At 44.3% G+C, this 22030-nt stretch overlaps 1 protein-coding gene across 1 annotated transcript in view; it reads left to right on the plus strand.

Moving 5' to 3' along the window:
• The window catches only part of znf827 (zinc finger protein 827), a 76769-nt gene that overhangs the window by 15423 nt on the left and 39316 nt on the right, over positions 1-22030 (plus strand). Inside the window, 4 exon segments of the mRNA XM_031863323.1 lie at positions 13922-14361; positions 14363-15200; positions 17493-17665; positions 17970-18465. Coding sequence (XP_031719183.1) covers positions 13922-14361; positions 14363-15200; positions 17493-17665; positions 17970-18465 — 1947 coding nt within the window.

A 22030-nucleotide genomic window follows, 5' to 3' on the forward strand; every position in this document is an offset into this window, starting at 1 on the left:
TATGTATATGTATATGTATATGTATATGTATGTATATGTATATGTATATGTGTATATATGTATATATATGTATATATATATAAAATAAAATAAAATAATTGTTCCATTCATGACTTCAGCCGCAGTAAGTGCTGTGAACGTAATAAGTGCAGTCTGTGTCTACCTTGTTTTACCCAAGTTATTTGTGATATTGGGCTTTATAAATAAAATGAACTTGACTTATACCCCGAAATTGTTGCTCTTACAAATTTTCTTGATAAGAAAATGTTTGAGTTCACGAGAAGGATCAACAATTGTGTTTTCAATAGAAGAGCCCGTGAAGTGTTTACATGTGCATGTCAGAGGCTAAAGTTTAAAGCGACTCACCCCAAGTTCTAGGTTGCTCACATATTTAATGGCAACGCAACAAATAAGTGACAAAGCATCTTTATTGAGAGAAAAATAATCTTGTGCTTCAAGCTTTTACATTTTTTACAATTTATTTGATTGTTAAATGTCATTATGTGCCCAAAATGATGTTTATATGTCTACAGCGGGAGTTTGACAAACAGGTTTTGTTTATATATTTAATCAGAATAGTTTTGAATACCAACTGAAATGGGTTTGTAGCACCGGTTATCAAAAGCTGTCAAACTAAAGTTGCTGCTGAATGCTTGGTCACATTCTAAATGTAGTTTACTTCTTTTATCAACTTTTGCCAGATTCATGGCTTTCTTCTATTCATGTTGTGCTGTTTTTGTTGTGTAGGCATACAGCTGTAAACACTAAACAGTGATGCAGCTAAGTTATTTGAAATAATAATAAAAAAGTACTAAAAACTTCCACACTGCATTTACCAGTGATGGTAGAGAAAACATTAGAATACTTGCTCTTTCTTGTTTTATTAGTTGTCTGCTTGCATCTTTAAAAAGTATATTCTGATATTCTACTCCCCAGTTTAGTTCAAATTGTAACCTAAAAAAACTAAAATGGTCAACTTTCAAAATCTTGAATCTCAGATGAAATTGTGATTTATCTTGGTCAGCATATGGCTGCAAGTTATTTACTTTGATAACGATGGCTTAAGTTAAAATTCACTGTGGAAATGTATTTCTTTCTTCAGATGCGTTTGTTTTTTCAAAGTGCATTTTCTGAGCAGAAAATCCTCTGCAGCACCGAGCCAGGTAACCGTGTTGGTCCTAATACCTCCAGTACAGTACCTGCTTGTCTGCCTGCTCTCAATCAGATCCCCCCTCTGTGTGGAATGGAAGTGCCTCAGCCTTGGTAACGATTTTTCCCCGTGTTGACAAGTCACAACATGGAGATCTACAGCTCGGAGAGCAGCCCTTTGGCTACGCAGAGCCCTGCTTGCACTGAGTAATAGCAATCTCACAGGAGTAGCAGGCTTTCAGCTGGCAGCAGTTCATACGGAACAGCTCGCCGGTGCAGCTGGGAAAGACAGAGCAGAGTGGAGAGGGAGAGAGGAGCTGGTGGTGGTGGTGGTGGTAGCAGTGGAGATGGAGGGAGGGAGGAAGTGGAGAGGAAGAGCTGTTAAGAGCTTTGGGCGGTTTCTCTGTTGTTGTACCACACAAGTGCATCCAGGCCCTGCAGGACAAGCCTTTAACAGGCATGAGGGATGGAGAGCATGAGAGAGGAGAGGATGATGAGGAGGAGGAGGAGGAGGAGGAGGAGGAGGAGGAGGTAGTGGTCTGGGGAGCTGAAGCCGGCCAGTCGTGCCAGACGCCCGCTCTAAACAGGGATGTGATTTATTGTTGGACTCTGTCTCACGTTTCACTCCTAGAGAGACACAAAAATGTACATTGTGCAGAGATAAAGTACTTCCTAAATTGTGATGGAAAGACCGTCGCCTGTGGGGAGTTTTTTTTTTTGTGAGCACTTTAACTGGTGTGTGAAATTCCACGTTTATAGCATACGGTGGCATCTGATTTCAGAATTTTTCTGGCTATGGATTCTGCTATGATTGTCCCTACAAAACTACTGCTTGTCTAGAATATTGTACGTTAACTGTCCATAACGAAATGTAGTAATCCAGTGTAGTTCATCAGTAGTATGTATATTTTGCTAGGGGGCAAAATTAAAATGGCTTTTGGCCAACTCGTTGATCTTTGTCGCCTTCGCTGAATGCTCTCTGCACAGCGCAGTGCTATGAGATGACCTCACTTCCTGTGTGGGTAGACTAGGGCAGGAGGCCTTTTACACACACATGCACACAGATTCTCTCTCTCTCTCTCTCTCTCTCTCGCTCTCTCTCTCTCTCGCGCTCTCGCGCGCGCACCGCCTGGCTCCAGTTAGCCTGTAGTGCACTAGCCGGGCTAACACCTCTCTCCTCTTGGTGTGGAAGTGTTTCCACATTGCACATTTAAGCCGTCAAGAGCAAAGCACAGGCTAATGTCTTTAACTAGCCGCGCTAACGGCTGTGTGTCTGCAGCTTTTTGGAGAAGTAGAATCAGTTTTATAGGGAGATTAAAAGTACAGCGGGGTGGGGTGGGTGGGTGGGTGGGGGTCTGTTACAGACACAGGATAGTAGGACCATAAGGCAGTGACAGCTCTCTAGGGAAACAATATATCACCTCTAATAGGAGAGTGGAAGTGTTTGGCTCCGGGACAAAAATCCTGAGAAGTTAAAATCATTGACGTGATGTCATCTCGGAGAAAGCCATTGTCAGTGCCGTGTGAGGTTATTTATGATGCTGGAACTGCAGGTGAGCGTCTTGACTAATTCAGTGTCGTAGAGGAGGCTTCCCCATTTGCACAATGTGGTCGTAGCATCTCCCAGCGCATTAAAAGGAACAATGTGACTCAGGTCTCATCCTTTATTGTCATTGTTTACCAAGGGCATTTGGTCACTTGGTTTTGTCCTTGTGATGCTAATGAGATTAGCTAATCACTGGATATTTCACTCTTGAGTGAGGAGCCTTGTAGTTTATGGTGCCTGTAAGCACCACAACTATACGTAGGAGCGAAATGAAGCCGGACAAATTAGCAGACCGCGATCATAAACGAACGGTTGTAGGTAGCGAGCTATTCTAAAAATCGGCTGAATCCGATGCCAGTGTGTTCCCACTCCCCACGAGTATTTTGAATGGGGGCCATGTTGGTTCAGATTGCCATGTCATTAATCCCTCGTACTCTACAGGGGAGTGGTCAGCGGCAGATGTATTTGCACTTCCTCCAGAAGGTTTTCTAGATTAGAACAAATCCTCCCAGAAAAAAAACGTTTAAAAACCTCATTTGGCACGCACAGCCAGACTTTGTGCTCATAGCTCGCCAAAGACAGCCATCCCTCCCTCTACATCTCATTCTCTCTGACTCCCCTGATTTATTTATTTATTTTTTACCCCCCCCCCTCCCCACACCTTGTGGTTCTCAGAGCTTAGCCCCATGTCGATTTGGACAGTGCAGTGTAATTGTTTGGAAACTCGGGTTCTGGCATTTGCATGTAGCAAAGCAGCCACTTTTCCAGTTTTCAGTGGTTTGACCTTGTTGTACCTGCCAGCCAGAGATGAGATCATCAGAAGAGTAGACGAGGAGCTGACATCTCTCCTCCACCTACCCGTGGCTTTAAGTGATGGTTGTCATAGCAATCATTATGCCACAGAACAGACTCGGTGGGTGAAGGATGGCTTTGAATGCGACAGCCTCGGGTCACAACCTGGTTATGACGGAACAGACAGACCAATGAGGGCTGGCTGCAGCAGTATGCGGGCTGAACGAGCCAAACAGCCGCATACATTGCGTGTCAAGTTCATATAGATATCAGTTGGGGGGGGGGGGGGGGGTTAAAATTACTGAGAAAATGTCTTTTTATACCTTGAAGAAAGCGAGGCAGGTATTGGTGTAACAGAGAGCAGCATGGGGCGAACAATGCCTTTCGTTCCCATCAGCTGCCCTGGCCAGCATTTAACATGGAGATTGGAAACGGAATAAGCCCCCCATTCTCCCTGGACCTGCATGTAAATGAGGTTAGCGGTTAGCATTTCCTGCTGTGCCACAGCAATTCCTCTCCCTCTCTCTTGCTCCCTCTTTTTCCTTTCCTTTTTTTATTTTTTATAAATAATGGCCTGAAAGTGCTCCCCCTTTCCTGGGGTAGGGACCGGGACCAATCCTGATTAGTGTCCCTGTCCTAAGTGACAGGCTAAAATCCAAGCAGGCACTGCCTCGGGCGCCTCTGCCAAGCAGCCGTCAAAGCAATACCACCATAAAAAAAAGGCATCTTTCCCCCCTCCCCCCTTCAATTCTCCAGAGTCCCTCCCTCTTTCGTCTTCCTCGCTCCTCTGCTCATTCTCCCTCGCCACCCATTCCAAGTGTCTCTAATAGACCCTGCCTCCATCGCTCGAACACACTGTCCCCTTACATACATGCATGCACATATAGAATTACCTCTCACTCTACCCCCACCTCCCACCGGACCTCGCTTTGTATCCCTGGGTGGACTGGCTGCTATAGAGCCGAGTGTCCCTTTTGCCAGTAGGGTGATTTACAAACAATACATGGACGCTGTACACACTCCCACCTTCCACCCTCCCACTCTCTCTCTCACTTCTCTTCCACAGACACACAATCACCTCTGTGAGGAGCTTCAGTATGCCAGAAAACAACGCAGCAGGGTGATGGCCTGTTCTTTTTTGCACTTGTTCCAAAGAATGTACCCTGCCTACTTCAGAATGCCAGTGCGACATCCACGTCGTGGTTGAATGAGGTTACTTTGTCAACCGGAAGACAAATTGATGGGATCTGACTAGTATGTCAAGTGGCTCATAATTAGTAGTTTTCAAAAGCGCATGAAATGGTAATCTGAGCCGTGTTCAAGACAATTTTGCCTGATGGAAAGCAAATACGCAAGGGAGTTACACTAGTCGAACAGTTGCAGGCATATGCTAATTACTCAGTGTTTGAGGACATTGTGGAGGAAATATGACTGTTTTGGATTCTTCTGGATTTGTTACTGTGCCAGTCTGTAGGAAACACTATACACCACAGAAGCACAACATTAATCCGGTTAGCTCGATCAAAATGTAATGGTACCAAATACCTTTTTAGGTAAGCAATCCAGCATTAGGCATTTTGTGTTATTGTGAGCACTCATGTGTCAGAGTCTTTTTATATTTCACACAAGGAGAAACACTCAAGTTTTTGTCTACGATATGTGGTGTTTTAAAATGTGCTACATGTGTTGCCTGTATTCAGTTTCACAAAGAAGGACGCCACCCACATATGCCTGTTCCTACGAGAGTGAACGGCTTGAGTCTTGATGAATTTTAACAGCTCTTTCTCACAGAATCAAGATTGGTTTGGAGTGTCTAGTGTTCAGACACTATACTGGCACTTATCAAGCAACTTATGAATGCATTTTTCAAACAAGTTCTATATAGGATACTGGGAACTTTGAGAATTATTATAATTCATGTGCATTAGTGGTGTAACGGACACACTGTCGATCCGTACAGATCCTCCCTCACGATTCGACACGTGTGAACCGCGGATTAATCACACAGTTTACCGTTAACCATCACAGTGTGCAATGAAGTTTTACTGACGGATCGCTATCTGGAAATCGTCATTTATGCTTTTCTAGTTGCTGATCTCTGATAATGTTACATTGTAAACAACACTAACGGCTAACAAACACAGGTTCCGTTCAGCTACATTATGATGTGTTCAGGCTCTGTTCAATGAAAATGTACATTGAGCGAAGGTAAATTATAACGTTATTATCATGATGTGTTCACATGTGATCTCGTAAAATGTAGCGTTGCTGAGAAACTTGAATACACAGTTGTTTGAAGGAGATGTTTGTCACAGCAACATAGATATTAGAGCTATAATAATACATCATTAAAACTACTGATGACTTGAAACAATATGTTTTTATGCCTGAAAATATAATCTTTTACTCCCTAATCATTTAAATTGTGTGTTTTTATGAAGGAAAAAACCCACTATTAATATAACAAACTAAAAGGATAACATGGTTTACACTTCAAAAGCGGTTGAAATTATTTTTGGGAAAGTCTGGGGCCTTGTAGAGCAGCTGCTATAATCAAACAAAACAACAAAGGGATCTGTATCTGCCAATGTGGATTATCAATGATCTGCAATATCGGACGCAAAAGACAAGATCAGGGATCTCTAGAAGTTATATTTGCCCCCTTTTTCTTTTCTGTGCTGACCTGATCTGCGATCCGAACCGTGAGTTTTAGGATCCACTGCACCACTAATGTGCATATTTATAAATGAAGAACAATCCTCATACGTGCAGCAGTATTGCATGACTTTCTAAATCTATGCCGTAAATCCATCGGTCTAAAAAAGAAAACAAACATATCTTCTCAACAGCATCCTGCTGAATGGCCGACTGCTTTTTGAAAAATGAAAGGATTGTGTTTTGGCTGGTTATAGACAGACTTGGCATCTGGCTGGTAGCCACAATAAATGTGTTATATTGTGATTCATGGTATCCAATTTTGGATAGACTACGTTTGTACTATATTGAAATTAAAGCACCATTTGTATTGTGTTTTTAGCCGACAAGCAAGGGAACATTAGAGCAATTAAAACATAAAGGCCTAAAAACACTCCACTAATATGTTAGTAAAGTAGTGAAATAGACAAAATAGAGAAATGCAAACATGTAAGTATTTGGAAGAAATGTAACACTTTACAAACCCATGTTAACAAATTCCTGGTCAGCAGTTTTAAATGCTTGGATTGGATTTATGCAGTGGAATAATACCGCTCACAGACACCATGCTGTTAAACACACTCGTCTGTTTTGGGATTTCTTTCTTTGATGCCCTTCTCCTTTTTGCTGTTATTTTGTAAAATGATACCAGGAAATGTCCACTCACTTAGCAACAAACCAATAAATGATGCCCAAAGAGTGGGAGACTAACCATGTGACATATACAACTTTACCTACACTTTTAAAATGATGATTAAAATGGCAGTGCTAACCGTTTTGTAGTCCGGAGTATGGGGATCTACAGATGGTCATTGTAGCTCTTTTTGTTAGTCACATTATCTGTTTTCTAGAGAACTGAACGTTGCTTTCAAAGACAAGAGGACAACATGTCGGACATTAGAGATCTTCTTTTCTACTGGCTACTTGAAAAGCAGAATTAATAAAAAAAAAAAAAGCATGACTCGTCATTACCAAAAACACTGCAAGCTGTGAATAAGTCGTTCATAATAAAGCCAAACCTTTGGCAGAGCGTTTGACAGTAAAAAACATCCAGTAAGATGCTGACCCAGGGCCAGTTGATTGTCCTGGGAATAACGGTATGCTGGTTTGAGTATTTCTCACCTTGTGATTAGCCAGTTAATCTGAGCCTCTGTGCTGTGGCACCGGTCCACTCTCTTTTTATGTTGTGTTTTATGTACCCAGTCAGAATCAATGCCACCTCACAGTAAGTCAGGGCTCCAATAACTTCAAGAACCATTTAGAGTGACTCATGCCATACACGCATCCATGTGCTTGGTGATATTTATCACACATTTTTATACATTTGTCAGTATTATTAATGGGATTAATCTGTCATATTTTAAACGGAGGTTTAACTCACCGCAAATGCACACACTATCCATGACTGGCACGAGCAGAAAATACTGTATTCACACAGTAGATGTTGTGGCTGCTATTGTAAACCAGTGAGCAGGACTGTTTATGGTAATATTGTTTTTTTTTGGGCAAGATTTTGCAATTAATGATTTTGATTTGTCAGTTTTTTAATAAACCAAAACTGGCATTCCTGTCCAGATGTTTTATGCATTGAATAATTTGTTAATTGACCGAAAGCTGCCATTGACAGTTTTGATAGCAGTTTGTTATCATTACTAAGGAGATGTCTATGATATCGCCATACGCAGAAGTCACCGAAGTCACTACTTGTGATTGGCAGTAAGCATTTGCATCTTACATTTACAACCTAAATCAACTGCACACTTGGATTAAGAAAGAAGGAAAGTCCTCACAGACACCGTCACGGGGGCTGTGAAACTGTACAACTAAGCACACGGTATTCGAAATAAAACATGCAATAAAATCAAAATATCTGTCCACAGACGACCAGCGTATATCTGTCGGCTGACAAATCCTACCAGGTGTCTTTTTAGGCCAATATTTACACACCACTGCCTGTCCAGTACATTGGACAGTTCATCGTTGAGTCTTACGGGCTCTAGTTTTTTTCCAGATATCTTAGTTTTCCTTAGATGTCGCAGTGATTACTTTTGCCACATCGAAAATTATTGACAATTAAAAGATTTACTTTCCAGGTTAAATCATTTCAAGGTAGAAAAATAAAGTCACTTTTCAGATTTGGTTGTTATTTCTTCTAATCACAATCTTTGTAATATGTCAGTTACTGTATGCTGCAAAGATGCAATAGACACACCACTTCTCTCCCTCCAGCAATTTAAGTCCATAGCTTTGATGACACATCTGAGCTTATGAGCAAGTCTTTTTTTTTTTTTTTTTTTTTTTTTTTTTTAAACATGAGATGCTAAAAATGGAAGGGAAAAATAAACCAGGGGGTAGGTAAAGTGCACTTCATGTGCAATGAGGAATTTCAGAGGTCTGGGGCTCTCGGTCGTCTCATTCTCTTCCAAGAACACTTCTCCTTCCTGTTTCACCTCTGGCATGCCGCCCAAAGTACCCACAAACCACGGAGGCCAAGGCCGAAAATACACAGATGGTAATTTGCACTACATTTCAATACGACTCAACCGCCATTATATATAGCCCTGCTGCCTGAACTCTGCTCCTCAGTAAGAGTATCGCCTCACCTCAGATTCCAGCTAAAAGATAAGCTCTTTACGCCTTTGTCACCGGGTACAAGTTGTACGGGATGATGTCGATAGTTGCAGTTGAAGTGAAAGAGTTGATTCTGAGTTTTAATAATGTTTTTAATGTCATAACATGAACCTCGATCAATACACGGGAGGATTTTTTCCCCCCGCTAGATCAAGGCAGTGTCAACATAATGAATTGCTAGAGGGGTGTTTTAATGGTGTAGCTTACTCCTGCATGGAAGAAACGTTGTTCGTTTTTCAATGCACTGAAAGTAAAGGCTTTGGCAGCTAATGTTGCACGGTATACTGATACCAGAAAGGGATCGCAATATCCTGCCGTTAAAAAAAACGGTAACATATCTCATTGTGTTCGTACCGGTACTTTAAGAATGGCATTGTTTCAGTAAGAGTCGTAGTTGCATCAATCTGTGACAGTGGGGCAGTGTGTTTACACAGCGCTCTACCAGAGGACCCAGGGGGAACGGTCAAAAAATAAACTGCGGTTTTTGGGATTTAGTTAGCGCTGACCAGAAGGATGGAGTCAACAAATACGTTTGAAAAGAAGATTAAAGCAGGCCATGAACTGCTCACCGGCTGCACACTCCCACTCTGAGCTGGTGTCTGTACCAGCAACAAATAACAACGCAGCTCCAACCAAATCTACCGGTTTAAAAATTAGATTATTTTCTGAATCTGTCCAAGCATCTCCTGTAATTCGAAAAACACTTAATCCACCAAAGAGCATGTGTTGAAAACAATTTTTCACAGTGTTTGTCAGTAATGGGAAATGGACGGAAAAGGTCAAATCAGTCCGGCGACGAAAGTGACACAAACACAACTTTGACGCAACAAAGTTACTCCGGGGTCTTCCTGGATTTAGCTACTTTTCCCTCATCGACTTCTCACAGAACCTCATTTGAATTTGTACTCATTGAGTTTGTTTTTGTTTTGGAAGCCTCCTGCCACCCCCTCAAGTTGCAGTACCACTCTCCACCTGAATCATGAGTGATTATCAAACCCACTGATTAGCAGTGATGATCAGATGCTATCGCATCATCACCAAGTTACCTGCTCCATTGCATGACATTTTGCTTTAGTGATCACATGTCTTGCCTGTACCCTTGGTGGTTGTCGTGTTTCACCAATTTCCTAATAGAAATAACATGATGGATAAACTTTGGAGCAATTATCATGTTGCTCCTGCAAAGGACAGCATTTAACAGATTGATTGTGTATAATTTCATTTGGGGGGGGATATACGTCTGATAGCTCCCACAGAGCATGTGTGCTTTATTTCTTCTTAATATTTGCATTCCTGGTTATGGAGAAAGAGATGAAGGGAGGGATTTACAGGAAGAAAGAAAGACATGTGGGTGTGAATGAGATCAAGCAAGTGAGAGATTATGGGAAAAGGGAAGGGAAGCGATCCTGATCCAGTGTGTCCCAATTAATGGAATTACCTTCCTCCTCGGGAGGACGGTTAGTCATTTGCAGAGACGTGAGCCCGCCAGTCTCTTCCACCATATTGTCCAGCAGGCGCTAATAAGGCGGCCCTGACCGCCGGGCGTGCTCATTAGCATAGCCCGCGGCCGTGGCAACCCCCGCCAGGGCCCAGCCGGACACTTAATTACCGCCGTGGCTCCTTCCTCACTACATCCATACTCGCTGCCCTCCTTCCTCTGTACTCACCCCCTGCTCTACCTCCTTAACCCACTCCCAAAGACATACACATGCACCCCACCCCCACACCCATTCATAGCAGGCTAGATGTAAGACTAATCATTTTGTCGATGTGGATGTGTTGGCTTTAGTCTTGGTATGTTGTGGCCGTCTTTTATGTTATTTCACTTTTTATGGCTTTGCGGTGAGCAATCTTTTGCGTTTTTTAGCGATTCCCTGACCTGCACTATCTCTCTAGCTCGTGCTCCCTCTCTCTTACTCTCATTGCTATATTAGCTCATGGGCATGACTCTCGTTTTGACATCGGCACAGTATTGATGCACCGCCGTCCAGCCTTAATCGGCTAATGGCCTCCTCTTCTTTCCTGCCCAGACAAATCAACCCCTCCCTTAACCATCCCGCTATCTGTCCCTTCCTTCCTTCGCCTTCCCGTCTCCTCTCCTCTACCCAGTTCAGACCTGGGGTCAGTGAGGCCAATTTTCATGCCTGGCTAAGTCACAGAATAGCTTTGTGTGTGTGTGTGTGTGTGTGTGTGTGTGTGTGTGTGTGTGTGTGTTAGAGGGAATATGCTAGTCAGCAGCCTCGCACAAGTCATGTGGTGGGTGACCTCCTGACCTACCTTTACTCCAGTCCCTTGCTCTTCTCTCCCTTCTCTAACTCACACTCTTCCCTTTACCAGCAACCATTCTGTTTGACAAGGAAATCTGGCTCACCCCCCCGTGCTAAACTCGTATGTATGTGTGCGCGCGTGCACACACATGCATGCACCCCTCTCTGACCTAGAAAAGCCGCGGCCAAAATAATCCTGCCAAGTTCACAAATGGAGATTGTTGACAGCACTGCACGGTGAAACAATGAACAAGTACACTACCTGTAATGTCCAACTGTTTTTAAGCTGTAGTTGCAGGCTGTGAGTTTTTTTTTTTTTTTTTTTTTTTTTTGTTTTTTTTTGTTTTTTTTTGTGACATGTTAACACAACACACGGATTTCGAAACACTGTAAGTCACAGAGGTGCTACATCATAGCGGTTTCAGCTGCTCGGTGTACATCTCCGTTCAAGCTCAAGGCAGTTTATTCCAGCCGGTCTTGAAGCCTCCCGACCTTCTCTTTATGTAGCCTCAGCTTGCACTCTGACCTATTATGGCTCCCTCTCTTTGTTTATAACGTTGTGGCGCTATACGTCTCTGTGGCCCAGAGAGAAAATCCCCCGCTGCTGCGCCACTGAATCACCCGTGTGTAAGTGATAACAGATCCAGACTGCTGAGCACCCCGCAGCTGTTTGTCTCAACATGCAAGTCATCCCCGCCATTACACCACTAAATGGTTCCCTTTCAGTGGCAGACGCTTGCCGCCTCGGTCCGTATCCCCATGCCTCCATCACTTCGGGGGGGGGGGGGGGGTGCAGTTACTGTCGCAGAGCCAGCCACCGTACTGGAGGCAAAGCAGTTGAATGTGTGTCAGAGGGGGGAGAAGCATTAAATTACATTCTTGGCTGTGTATTTAGTGTTTTGCAGTCGACACATACGTATGCATATGTTTGCGCCCATGCGTGTGGTGGGCACACAGCGGCAGTTGTGAGAACGGAGTTCAGACGAAGCCCCCCCTTACAGCTCGGGCCGGAGACCATAACCTTGGGAAATGTCATTCCGCCCACGGTTGGTGGCTCGCCTGCGACACACAAAGCCCTGGCAGTGGAGTGAATCAGTGCACCGTGGCTCTCTGGCAGAGCCCTAGTGGTGTTGGGCTGCATTCAGCTGTACCTAACTCAGAGGTTTAAGAGTGAGCCTAGGAAGCCAGAGAGTTCAGCCTCAAAGCTTGAGACCTTGGGTCAGCAATCTAGCGATTTCCTTCTAACCACATTACAGCCATTAGTTGCTCTCGCTGCTTTTCACATGTCACATAGAAATGGGTCAAGCCCTGCCCTGCATGACTCACAGGCTCTTTCTCCCGCTCCCTCCCTTTCATTCCTGTTAACCCTTCTGAGGTGGCAAAATGGCTTCAAGCAGCATGGGGAAAATCGGGTTCACATGCAGCACATTATGATGTTTTCATTCACCTAAAGAAATGGAGAAAGGTCAGGCTTGATGTGTACCCTCATCAGACTCTTACATTGTTTAGTGTAGGGTGAAGTCTATTAGTTCATAGGCAGCTTGGAGAGCCATGAGGCCATTATTAATAACATAATCTGTTGCCTTGGTTTTTGGCATCTGACATTTCCTGTCAGTTTCTAGTTATGTGGTTACTGAAAACAATGTAAGATGTGTTTGTGTGTGAGCTCTGTTTGATATCTGTTGCAGCAGGCGAGTAGCGGTCATAGTGGGTTGTGATTGTGGTCACCTTTTGTGGACCAACGGCGAGCCACGCTGGCCAGATGTCGGCCCAACTCGTAATGATCCCAACAGGTCGCTGGGCCGGGTTGCCTCGCAACCGTTTTGCCTTTGCCTGTAAACAGAGAGCAGGCCCACCAGACATCGGTCAGGGTTGAGAGGGCGAGGGCAGCTTTGGTGTGTGTGAAAGTACCGTTTGTATCTCGGTGTGTGTGAGGCATTTTTTTTTTTAAGCCACATGTTTTTGCAACTGTATGAGTGAGAAATCTCAGCCAGTTCCTTCTCATCAGAAACCCAAAGAGGAGGTGGGGGGGAGTCAGTTTTGACATTTAGTTTTGCTCAGGCTCGGTGATTTTTTGACATGTTCTTATGGAGGTTTGTTAATATGGATCAGGAATATTCACTTTTCTTTGTTCGCCCTTGTCTGGCAAGCTGTAATGTTTTGCTTATGAATATTGATACATGAAGTGTATATTAATGACCCTTGGTGACCTTAACCCTATCCCTTATTGGCTCCCCGGTGGTATCTGCAGGCTCATGAATATTAATCTAGTTCTGTAACCTCCATTACCCTAATCTTTGCTGTCTAGCCTCCCAGAAGGACCCGTTGTCATGGTAACCCCTTTACTAGACTCTTCCAGACCAAAAGGGTGGGAAAAAAATATGGTTTAAAAAAGAAAAAAATCTAAATTACTCAAATATCTTGGATGCACCTTGTGTAGAGCTGCCATTGTGTTAGAAAGATGTCGAGTGTGTCCTCGCTGAGCAATGAAGTGAGTTTTTCTGCTTCTTTAAATGGCTGTTTGACTTGGTTTTGGGCAGGTAATTGTTTTCATGAATTTTCAAAATTGTGGTCTCAATTCCACAAAGTACAGATCACTTATTGCTCTGCAACACTAGACGGGATGGGACATAATAACAGTGAATCGAAATTTCCAATTTAGAAAGCTGTGTAGCCAGAAGCTATGACTAAGCCCTCTACTTAACTCTTTGTAGTAAGTCTTTGATGTTCACAATTCATACTCAGGATACTCAAGTATTCAGCTGAAAGATAATGCCTACTCTGTTCGCTATAGCTACTGTACATGGTGATATCAGTATGTATGCTCTCTCTCCTCTTCCAGATGTGGACAGCAACGAGGAAGGAGGGCCTGACGAAGGTCCTGTGGAGGAAGAAGGCTGGTTTGGGAATGCTTCTGACACGCGCTCAGAGTCGTCGTCCTACGGAGACACCCAGGATGAACTCCTCCTCGCCCGGGGCTCCTCTCCGGATGAGCGGCCCGGAGTCAGCACTGGGTCCGGGGACCACGATACCTGTGGGGGTGAGAGCTCATTGGGTTGCCCCACACCCGTCCATCGTGCCTCTTTGGAACTTCTCGGACTGGATGGAAGTGCATTCTCGGCCCAGGACACACTCTCTTCTGTGGTATCATCGCTGTACGGAGAGGCGGCGTCTCGTGCCCTGGGGAAACCCCTCAGCAGCAACTTACGGCGCCTCCTAGAGGCCGGGTCGCTGAAAATGGACACCGGGGAGCTGCTGGGCCGGTCATCCAGGGGATGTGCTGGGGGGGGAGTCTCCACCAATAGGTCTCGCCCCGCCTCTGACCCTCTCCCCGTCTTCCCATCATGCCCAGCAGTTAAGTGCTCTTGCCCGAAAACTGGCCGCCAACAACAACAACAACAGCGGCTCAGCCTCACCGGCCTCCTTGGCACCCTCGGTCACCAACATTAAGCAAGAGCCCCTTGACCCCTTTAACTCTGTCACCCCTACCAACGGCAGTGGCTTTGTATGGGCAGGTGTTGCAGATAAGTGGCCACCGGCCAGCTGCTCCACGCCCTGTGGCTCCAGCCTGTCCCCGGACTCAGCCATCCAGAAGCTAAAAGCGGCCGCGAACGCCGTGCTTCAAGACAAGAACGCCGTGGCCTCCTCCTCGACGACCTCTTCCTCCTCGTCCACCTCCGGCTCGTCTGCGGTGCCCGCCCTCGGAGGGGGCGGTCGAGGAGACGACGTGGTGCGCTTCGATGCCTTCAACTCTCCGTTCAGCCCACAGTCGGCCAGCTCCACCCTCGCTGCGCTTTCCAAGAAAGTCAGCGAGCGGAGTCAAACCTCGTCGACGACCAGCGCTGCTACCGACCACCAATCCTCCAATTCCTTCCTCTCGCTCGTGTCGATGACCTCCTCTGCTGCCTTGCTCAAAGAGGTGGCGGCCAGGGCAGCGGGAAACCTGCTGGCAGAGAAGAAAGATGGTTCCTCCTTGGCGACTGCCGGGGTCCTCCAAGAGGACGTGAAGCCTTTGCTAGACAAGAACCAGAGGGCTCCCACGCCCTCTACACCCACCCAGAGCCTAGACTTGCTGTTGCCCTCGACTCCAAAGAGCAGAGGCAAACCCAACAGCCAAGCAGGTAATCTAAAGTATTAATATATGCATATTAATACTATCAATCAAGATAATGGTCGCACCAATACAGATAATAAGAGGGGAGCTCAGCTTAGGTTAGGTACATTTTATGATATTTTTTCAGTGAAAAGATGTTTTTTTTTTTTTTTCTTTAGTTACAAAACACTGAGACATTCATTTAATGTCTTGTGTCTTGCCACAGAACCAGGACACCTAAACTCAAACAAGCTTGCCACAGTTAAATAAAAGGACCTTGTGTTTGTATGGAAAAGAGAGTCTAGAGATTCAAGATCATTTCAGCTGCACTTCATTTATGGAAAATTTTCATTTTCCTTCACCATACCGTTTTCTTTCGAAAAGTAATCGTACAAATGTACCTGCAGTACATTCATAATACGTCTATCATAATACTTCTCCCCATTCAGCGTTTACCAAAGAACAAATTCCACTTATGTCATGACACGCAAATCCAAACCGTTAGTTAGCACTCATAAATATAAGTTAGTATCGCAATGGAAGCTCCTCAAAGATACAAATTCTTTGCTGTCATTGCATGGAGGAGTAGCAGGTTTGCTTGTTCCAAAAAAAAAAAAAAGCACAATTCTGGACTTTCCGTGACATGTTTTCTCTGGGTTCGTAATGGTTTTGTTCTCGCCTCACTGTCGTCGAAGTAGCGGGTAGTGTAGCCTCAGCCTAACTGTCAGCCGAGCAGAGAGCAGAGCCGAGAGAAAACAGCCCTGGCTGGCCCTCTAGTCTGGGAAATGGTCTGCGGGCTCGACGGGGGGTTCCGACTGAGACCTCGCTGCCTTCCCAGACCAGCTCGTTTGTGCTCGGATGTGCGTGCTGCCAAAAAGGGGGCCGTCAGTGTGTGCTCGGCACAGTGGGGAGCCGTGGAGTCCATATCCATCTCGGCAGCCTACTCCTGGCTTCAACCCCCACAAGCCAGAGCCCTCTGCACTGATCAGCACAGCAGACTTAAGGCCAAACACATCATACTTTCCACTGACTGGATACAGATGCGCGCGCGCGCGCACACACGCATGCGCGCGCACACTCTCTCTGTCTCTCTCCCACCAATGCTCTCTCTCTCTCTCTCTCTCTCTCTCTCTGTGTTACTCACAAATAGCCATGCCGTATATTCTGTAAGTGTCTACTCAGATGTAGACGTATAACCAAACAAGGGTGCACACAAAGATCTCACTCTTGCACGGGGAGAGAGGGAAAGCTTCAAAGTGCAGGCTTCTCGCTAAGTAGCCTTTAGGGAGAACAGAATGTTTTCAGGGAGATGGATGGGCACTTTTGAGGGATTGTGTCGCAACCCCGCCAAATCTAAAATGGCTGGATCAAATTGACTTCAGACAGACGAGGCAGTCGATGTAATATTCTGTGATCTGCATGCTAAGAAGGAGCGTCTGCTCTAACCCGCGAGCCGTCAAGGTCGAGCAGCGCTGTAAAATAAATGCAGGTAGTTGTTTGGTCGCCAGACTGAAAAATGTGACCTTGATTATTGACTGTCATGTCTTGTTTTATTGTCGTCCCTTTGCCAGTTCAACTATAAAACTCTATCGCACGGGCATGTCCTGCACTTTGAATATAAACGGAAATCTTCCTCCCTTTCTCTAAAACACGCTTGTGATTGCGTAGGAAAGAGACGTGTTAAATACTAAGACGAAGGTACTTAACACGCACATTTCCTCTCTCCTATTTTTTTTATTTTCGCTTCGCTCGGCTCAGCTCAGAATAAGCAGAAGTCATTTTTTGCGTGGTGATCTCTGCTGTGCTTGGAGAGGTTGGGCCGCAGATGGCGGTTTATTGTTGCAAATAGGCAGTCTCGAGGTTTTACACCCCAGGTCAATGAATGGCTGAGCACAGTAATTTCACCAAACACTGATTACCAGATGTTTTTCAAGGAACGGCACTGGAATACTTATGAAGCCATCCTGACAGGCCCTTGTAGAATTTGTAATGCAATCATGCCTCTTTCTAATAAGACCAATTAAACAGTAATGGATGCCGGATATGAAGCCAACAACAATAATCGAGATACTAAAACATGCTTGAGTTTTTACTTCCATTGTTCCATTGCTTCCAGCTGGCATTTCCCTTGATAGTTTTCACCGTTAGGTGAGGAGTAGTTGTCTCTTGCAGATCTGTGGATTCTGTATTTGGGGAAAAAAAGCTTTGTTTTTATTTCTTTACAGTAACAAAGATGCATTTTTCAGCAACATGGTACAAATTTCCACTCACTAAAACACTCGTGACTCTCCTTGTAACAATATTCTTTGGTGCCCTCAAGGCTCTCCTGAGGAGGGCGGCAAACCGTTCCAGTGTCCGGTGTGTGGACTGGTCATCAAACGCAAGAGCTACTGGAAGAGACACATGGTCATCCACACGGGCTTGAAAAGCCACCAGTGTCCCCTGTGTCCCTTCCGCTGTGCTCGCAAAGACAATCTTAAGTCCCACATGAAGGTGAGAAAATATGGATTCTCTTCATCTTGTGGCCCTGCACCCCTTGTCAAACCCCCCCCCTCACCCACATCATCTTCAATTAGTGGCAATTATGTCTCTTGGAATATAATTGTTAACATTAAGGGATAGGCATGCTTTAGTTTAATGTGTAATAATCCTTTACATGGCATAATTAAACACTGCATGTTTGCTTCGTTTCAGTTAAATTGATCTACGATAAAGAGTCACGTCTTTCCTCTTGATGTCCTGTAGTACAGGAGAAGAAGAAGAGCGGTTTGACACATAAACCTGTCCTCTTTTTCAGGTACATCAGCACCAGGACCGGGGCGAGACATTTCAGTGCGAACTCTGCCCCTTCACCTCCTCCCGTCACTTCAGCCTGAAGCTTCACATGCGCTGCCACCAGCACTTCCCCCGCACAGACGTCAAGGTGAAAGAGGAGCTCACCACCGACACGGAGGGCGAGGGCTCCCTGATGGGCGACAGCGGCCCCACGGACCTGAGAGGGACGGCGGTGTCCCCGCTGCACTCGGACTCCCAGCAGCAGACGTCCTCTCAGCTCGAGGCTTCCTCCAATCACGTCCACATCAAGGAGGAGCCACAGGAGAGGGATCTGTCCGTGCTCTCGCCCTTTAGCATGTGCAGGGACCGTCCCAGCAGCAGTGCCAACTCCCTGGACCTACCTGGAGTCGGGGTAGGAGTCGGGGTCAGATCCAGTCCTAGTGGTCCATCCACAGCCTCCCTCTTCAGCCCTGACATCACTACCAAGACGGCAACTGACCTGCTTATGAAGCTTTCAGGTTAGCATCATTCTTTTTGATTAAAGTATAACTTTATTCACAATAGTGCGGCAACTATGGCTTTCATTATCAATGAATCTACTAGAATATCAGCAAATGGCAAAGAAATAAATCACAATTTCGCAGAGCCCCTGATGGCATATGAAAATGTCTCGTTTTTGAAAAAGTCAGATTTTCAGTCTGGTATGAAAGAAAAACCCACAAAAAAGATTATATTTTACACTTTTGGAAAGCTGGAGCCGGTTTAATTTTGCCATTTTTGCTGAAATACTTGCACTGTAACAGTTGCCTAATAGATTACTTGTACTAGCTCTAATTTAGTCAATCCATAACTGTATATTTTGACAAACTTGGGAGCCTGTGTATAATGGCAGTAGCAGGTAAGAAACTATAGAAATTGAAAGTTTAACCCCCCAGTCTGATCTGAGGAGATGTAAATCAAGTTTTCCTTTATTGCAGTTATATAAAAAGGCTGAACCCACCATTGTCCAGGATATTATGTACTGCAGTTAAGTTAATTCTGTCTAAATGGAGCACATATTGAAAAACAGCGTGCACAGGAACACTAGCTTGACGCCTTTAATCCATAATTGTTTTGTTTGTTGTGCTGTTTTCTCAACTTGACTCCCTAACTCCGCTTCTTTCAGTTGCACTTATATAAAAAGTATTTCACTTCCTCCAGACTTGAACGTGAAGACAACTGTTCTGATCTCCGGCTAGATGTCTCCCCTTTGCCTTAAGTTTTGTTTTGATTCTTTACTGTCACCAGAAATAACATTCGTAAGAAGTGTAAACACAGTTTTATGTTTAACGTTTCAGGTCAAGGCTGCAGTGTGTCTCTGTGAGCTGCTTTTAATGGATTTTTAAACAATGGGATCCTAAAATGTCTTAGAGATAATTCAAGCCTTGAGGGAATAGACGGTTTTAGCGTTGACAGCGGAAAATACAATCATGTTGGACGTTTAATGGAAACAACATAGGAATCAAATGTAAAACCCGCCTGGGTCTTATATTCAGACGCGTGTGTTTGAGCTGTTGTTTTTCCAGACCTTAGCTATCATTGTGCATATTTGAGGATATCAGGGATGCCTTGTACACGGGATTATTCATCCATACAACCTTGGTTTCTGTGTGTCTCCCATGAGAACAATAGAAAAGTAGGCCATGGACGTTTAGCCTTTTCACAAGTACCACATGCCTTTTTAAACCGGGTTGGGCAACAACCAAAGAATTCAAAACTTGCTCTTAGGACACTGATTTGTGGAAGACAGCATACTCTATATTTGATTCAATAGATTTCGGTTATTTCAATTTTTTAGAAGAACATATTTCATATAAATAGATGAGTTTCTTAATAAACATTGGAGCTTTAAACAGACACGTGTTGCCTTTTTATATGTATAAAGGTTTGAACATGTGCATTCAGCACTCTAATTGTCCACAACAACTAGTGGCACCTGTACAACTAAAGGTGTTTTAGCACAACACAGTACACACAGTGTGTATATGTACTTTATATTAATATAAAAAAAACTGTAGTAGTCATTCACAGATACAAAAGCTTGAAATATTCCAATAATATAACAATAATGACCCGCCCAACTGCTGCTACACTGGGATAAACACATGAAAGATGTCACCTATGAGATCTGATTTAGCAAATCTATATTCAAAAGATGATGCATCTCAATGACAAGAGGCTCCACCCATGTATAAATGGTGGCTACTGTTCATCTAACTGATTTGCTGGCACCTTCCTTGTGTTGTGCCACTTCTTTGTACAATGAGAGGAGATATTCTTGGCATATTTACAATATTTCAGGAAGTAAGCATGCAGGAGTAAGATGCCTGAGAATGTTCTGATATTGAGCTTTTTTTCTCCAGTGATTGCTAGTAACAGAGTAGGACATGCACATTGAAATCAACTGCCCCACTGAGCAGCACTAAAGTCATGACTTAAATCAGAGCATATGCAGTATGTTCATATCTAATCTTGTAGATAAATGGTCTTGTTTGTACATTTCATATCTGCTTAAAATGTCAGTACAATACGGATGTGCCATTCTTCTACCATACATGAGATTAGTTGTCCATCTAAGGTAGACTCACAGTAGAATATAGTTAGTTAGATAGATAGTTAAAGTGACATTCGATGGCTGCCCAGTTGTCCATCCTCCTGTATCTGCCGTTGGCCACTGATTACCAAATGACTCGCTCAAGGGCACCTCAACAAAAGTTGTTCAGGGATTCATTTTCCTCCCCCTCATCTTATCAGTTGTCAGGAGAGTTGAAGATCTGTAACCTTTAGGCATTGTTCTCCTTTCAACAATTATCTTTGCGCCGTTTTGTGTCGGTATTATTATGACTGACAAAATGGTGAAAAGTCGTTCTGGAGCCCTGCGTTAAGGATTGTTTACATAGATCTACTGTACTTTGGTGGAAAGCCTTTCTTCCAGTCGATACTAAGAGCTGGTTGTCTGCACCTCAAAACCCATGACTAGTAGTAGTCGCTGCCCATCTTTCGACGCAGGCTGAAAACAGACCTGAGCCTTCCACTTAGCACTTATTGTATTCATACTGGTTTGTTTCTGCACTGTACTTTTGCTCTGGTTTATGCTCTTAGATGCTTGTGTAAACAAGGAGATGCACTTATGACTTCTGGTGACTAGTAGTTCTCTTGAATACCTATGTTGAATACACTTATTGTAAGTCGCTTTGGATAGAAGCGTCTGCTAAATGACTGTAATGTAATGTAGTAGTGGTAGCAGTAATATTTCCCATTCATGAAACAGTTTAAGACTTAAAACGTGGACGTGTAATTCAGTATTATTTACCTTTTGGTAAAGTTGCAATGTGACACAGAGTTTTCCTGAGTTTTATAACATAATGATACAGCATGATTTTAACAAACTTGACAAACGTGCTGCTCTAAGGTATACTAGGCTCAGACCGTGTTTAGATGCATTTCACCATGTTGCAAAAATATCAAAGGATGAGCTTTGGAGACGACGGCAAGATTGATGGAAAAAGGTCGACTGAGGTTCAGCGGCGGGGTCGAGGCTACGGCTGCCACTCTTCCACTTAATGCTGTGTAATTAGATTGAGATCTTGAGCGAGGATGGGAGGAAAAAACCCTGGGAACATTAGATTAATTAAAAATGTATGCATAATTCATAATTAAAAAGGAATTCATAATTTGAAATGATTAGCGCCCTCAGCACCATCCTGTGACCCCGCCAGGATGCACAGGGACTGGGCCGGCTTAGTTAACTCCCCCTCGATCTCGCACGCCCGGGCTCCACATGGATGCCCCCTGGGTGCCAGTTGCATTTCACTCCCAGACTGCACAATCAAGCCCGGGCAACTCCCGGAGGAGCCAAGATGGCTCCTCGCAATGTCAGTCCAGTGTCAAGTGGCGGACATCTTAGTCAGGGCATCACTCAGGGAGAATGAGGGAGGATAAGAAAAGACGGGACGAGAGGATGTTGAACTTGAATGCACGAGGATGTGTTTTAATGAATGCTGCTTCTTTGATCACAAAGTTCTCCCTTTTTGGGGGGGGGGG

The sequence above is a fragment of the Anarrhichthys ocellatus genome, unplaced genomic scaffold, assembly GCF_004355925.1.
Source record: "Anarrhichthys ocellatus isolate YVR2014 unplaced genomic scaffold, GSC_Weel_1.0 scaffold28, whole genome shotgun sequence".
Taxonomy (NCBI): domain Eukaryota; kingdom Metazoa; phylum Chordata; class Actinopteri; order Perciformes; family Anarhichadidae; genus Anarrhichthys; species Anarrhichthys ocellatus.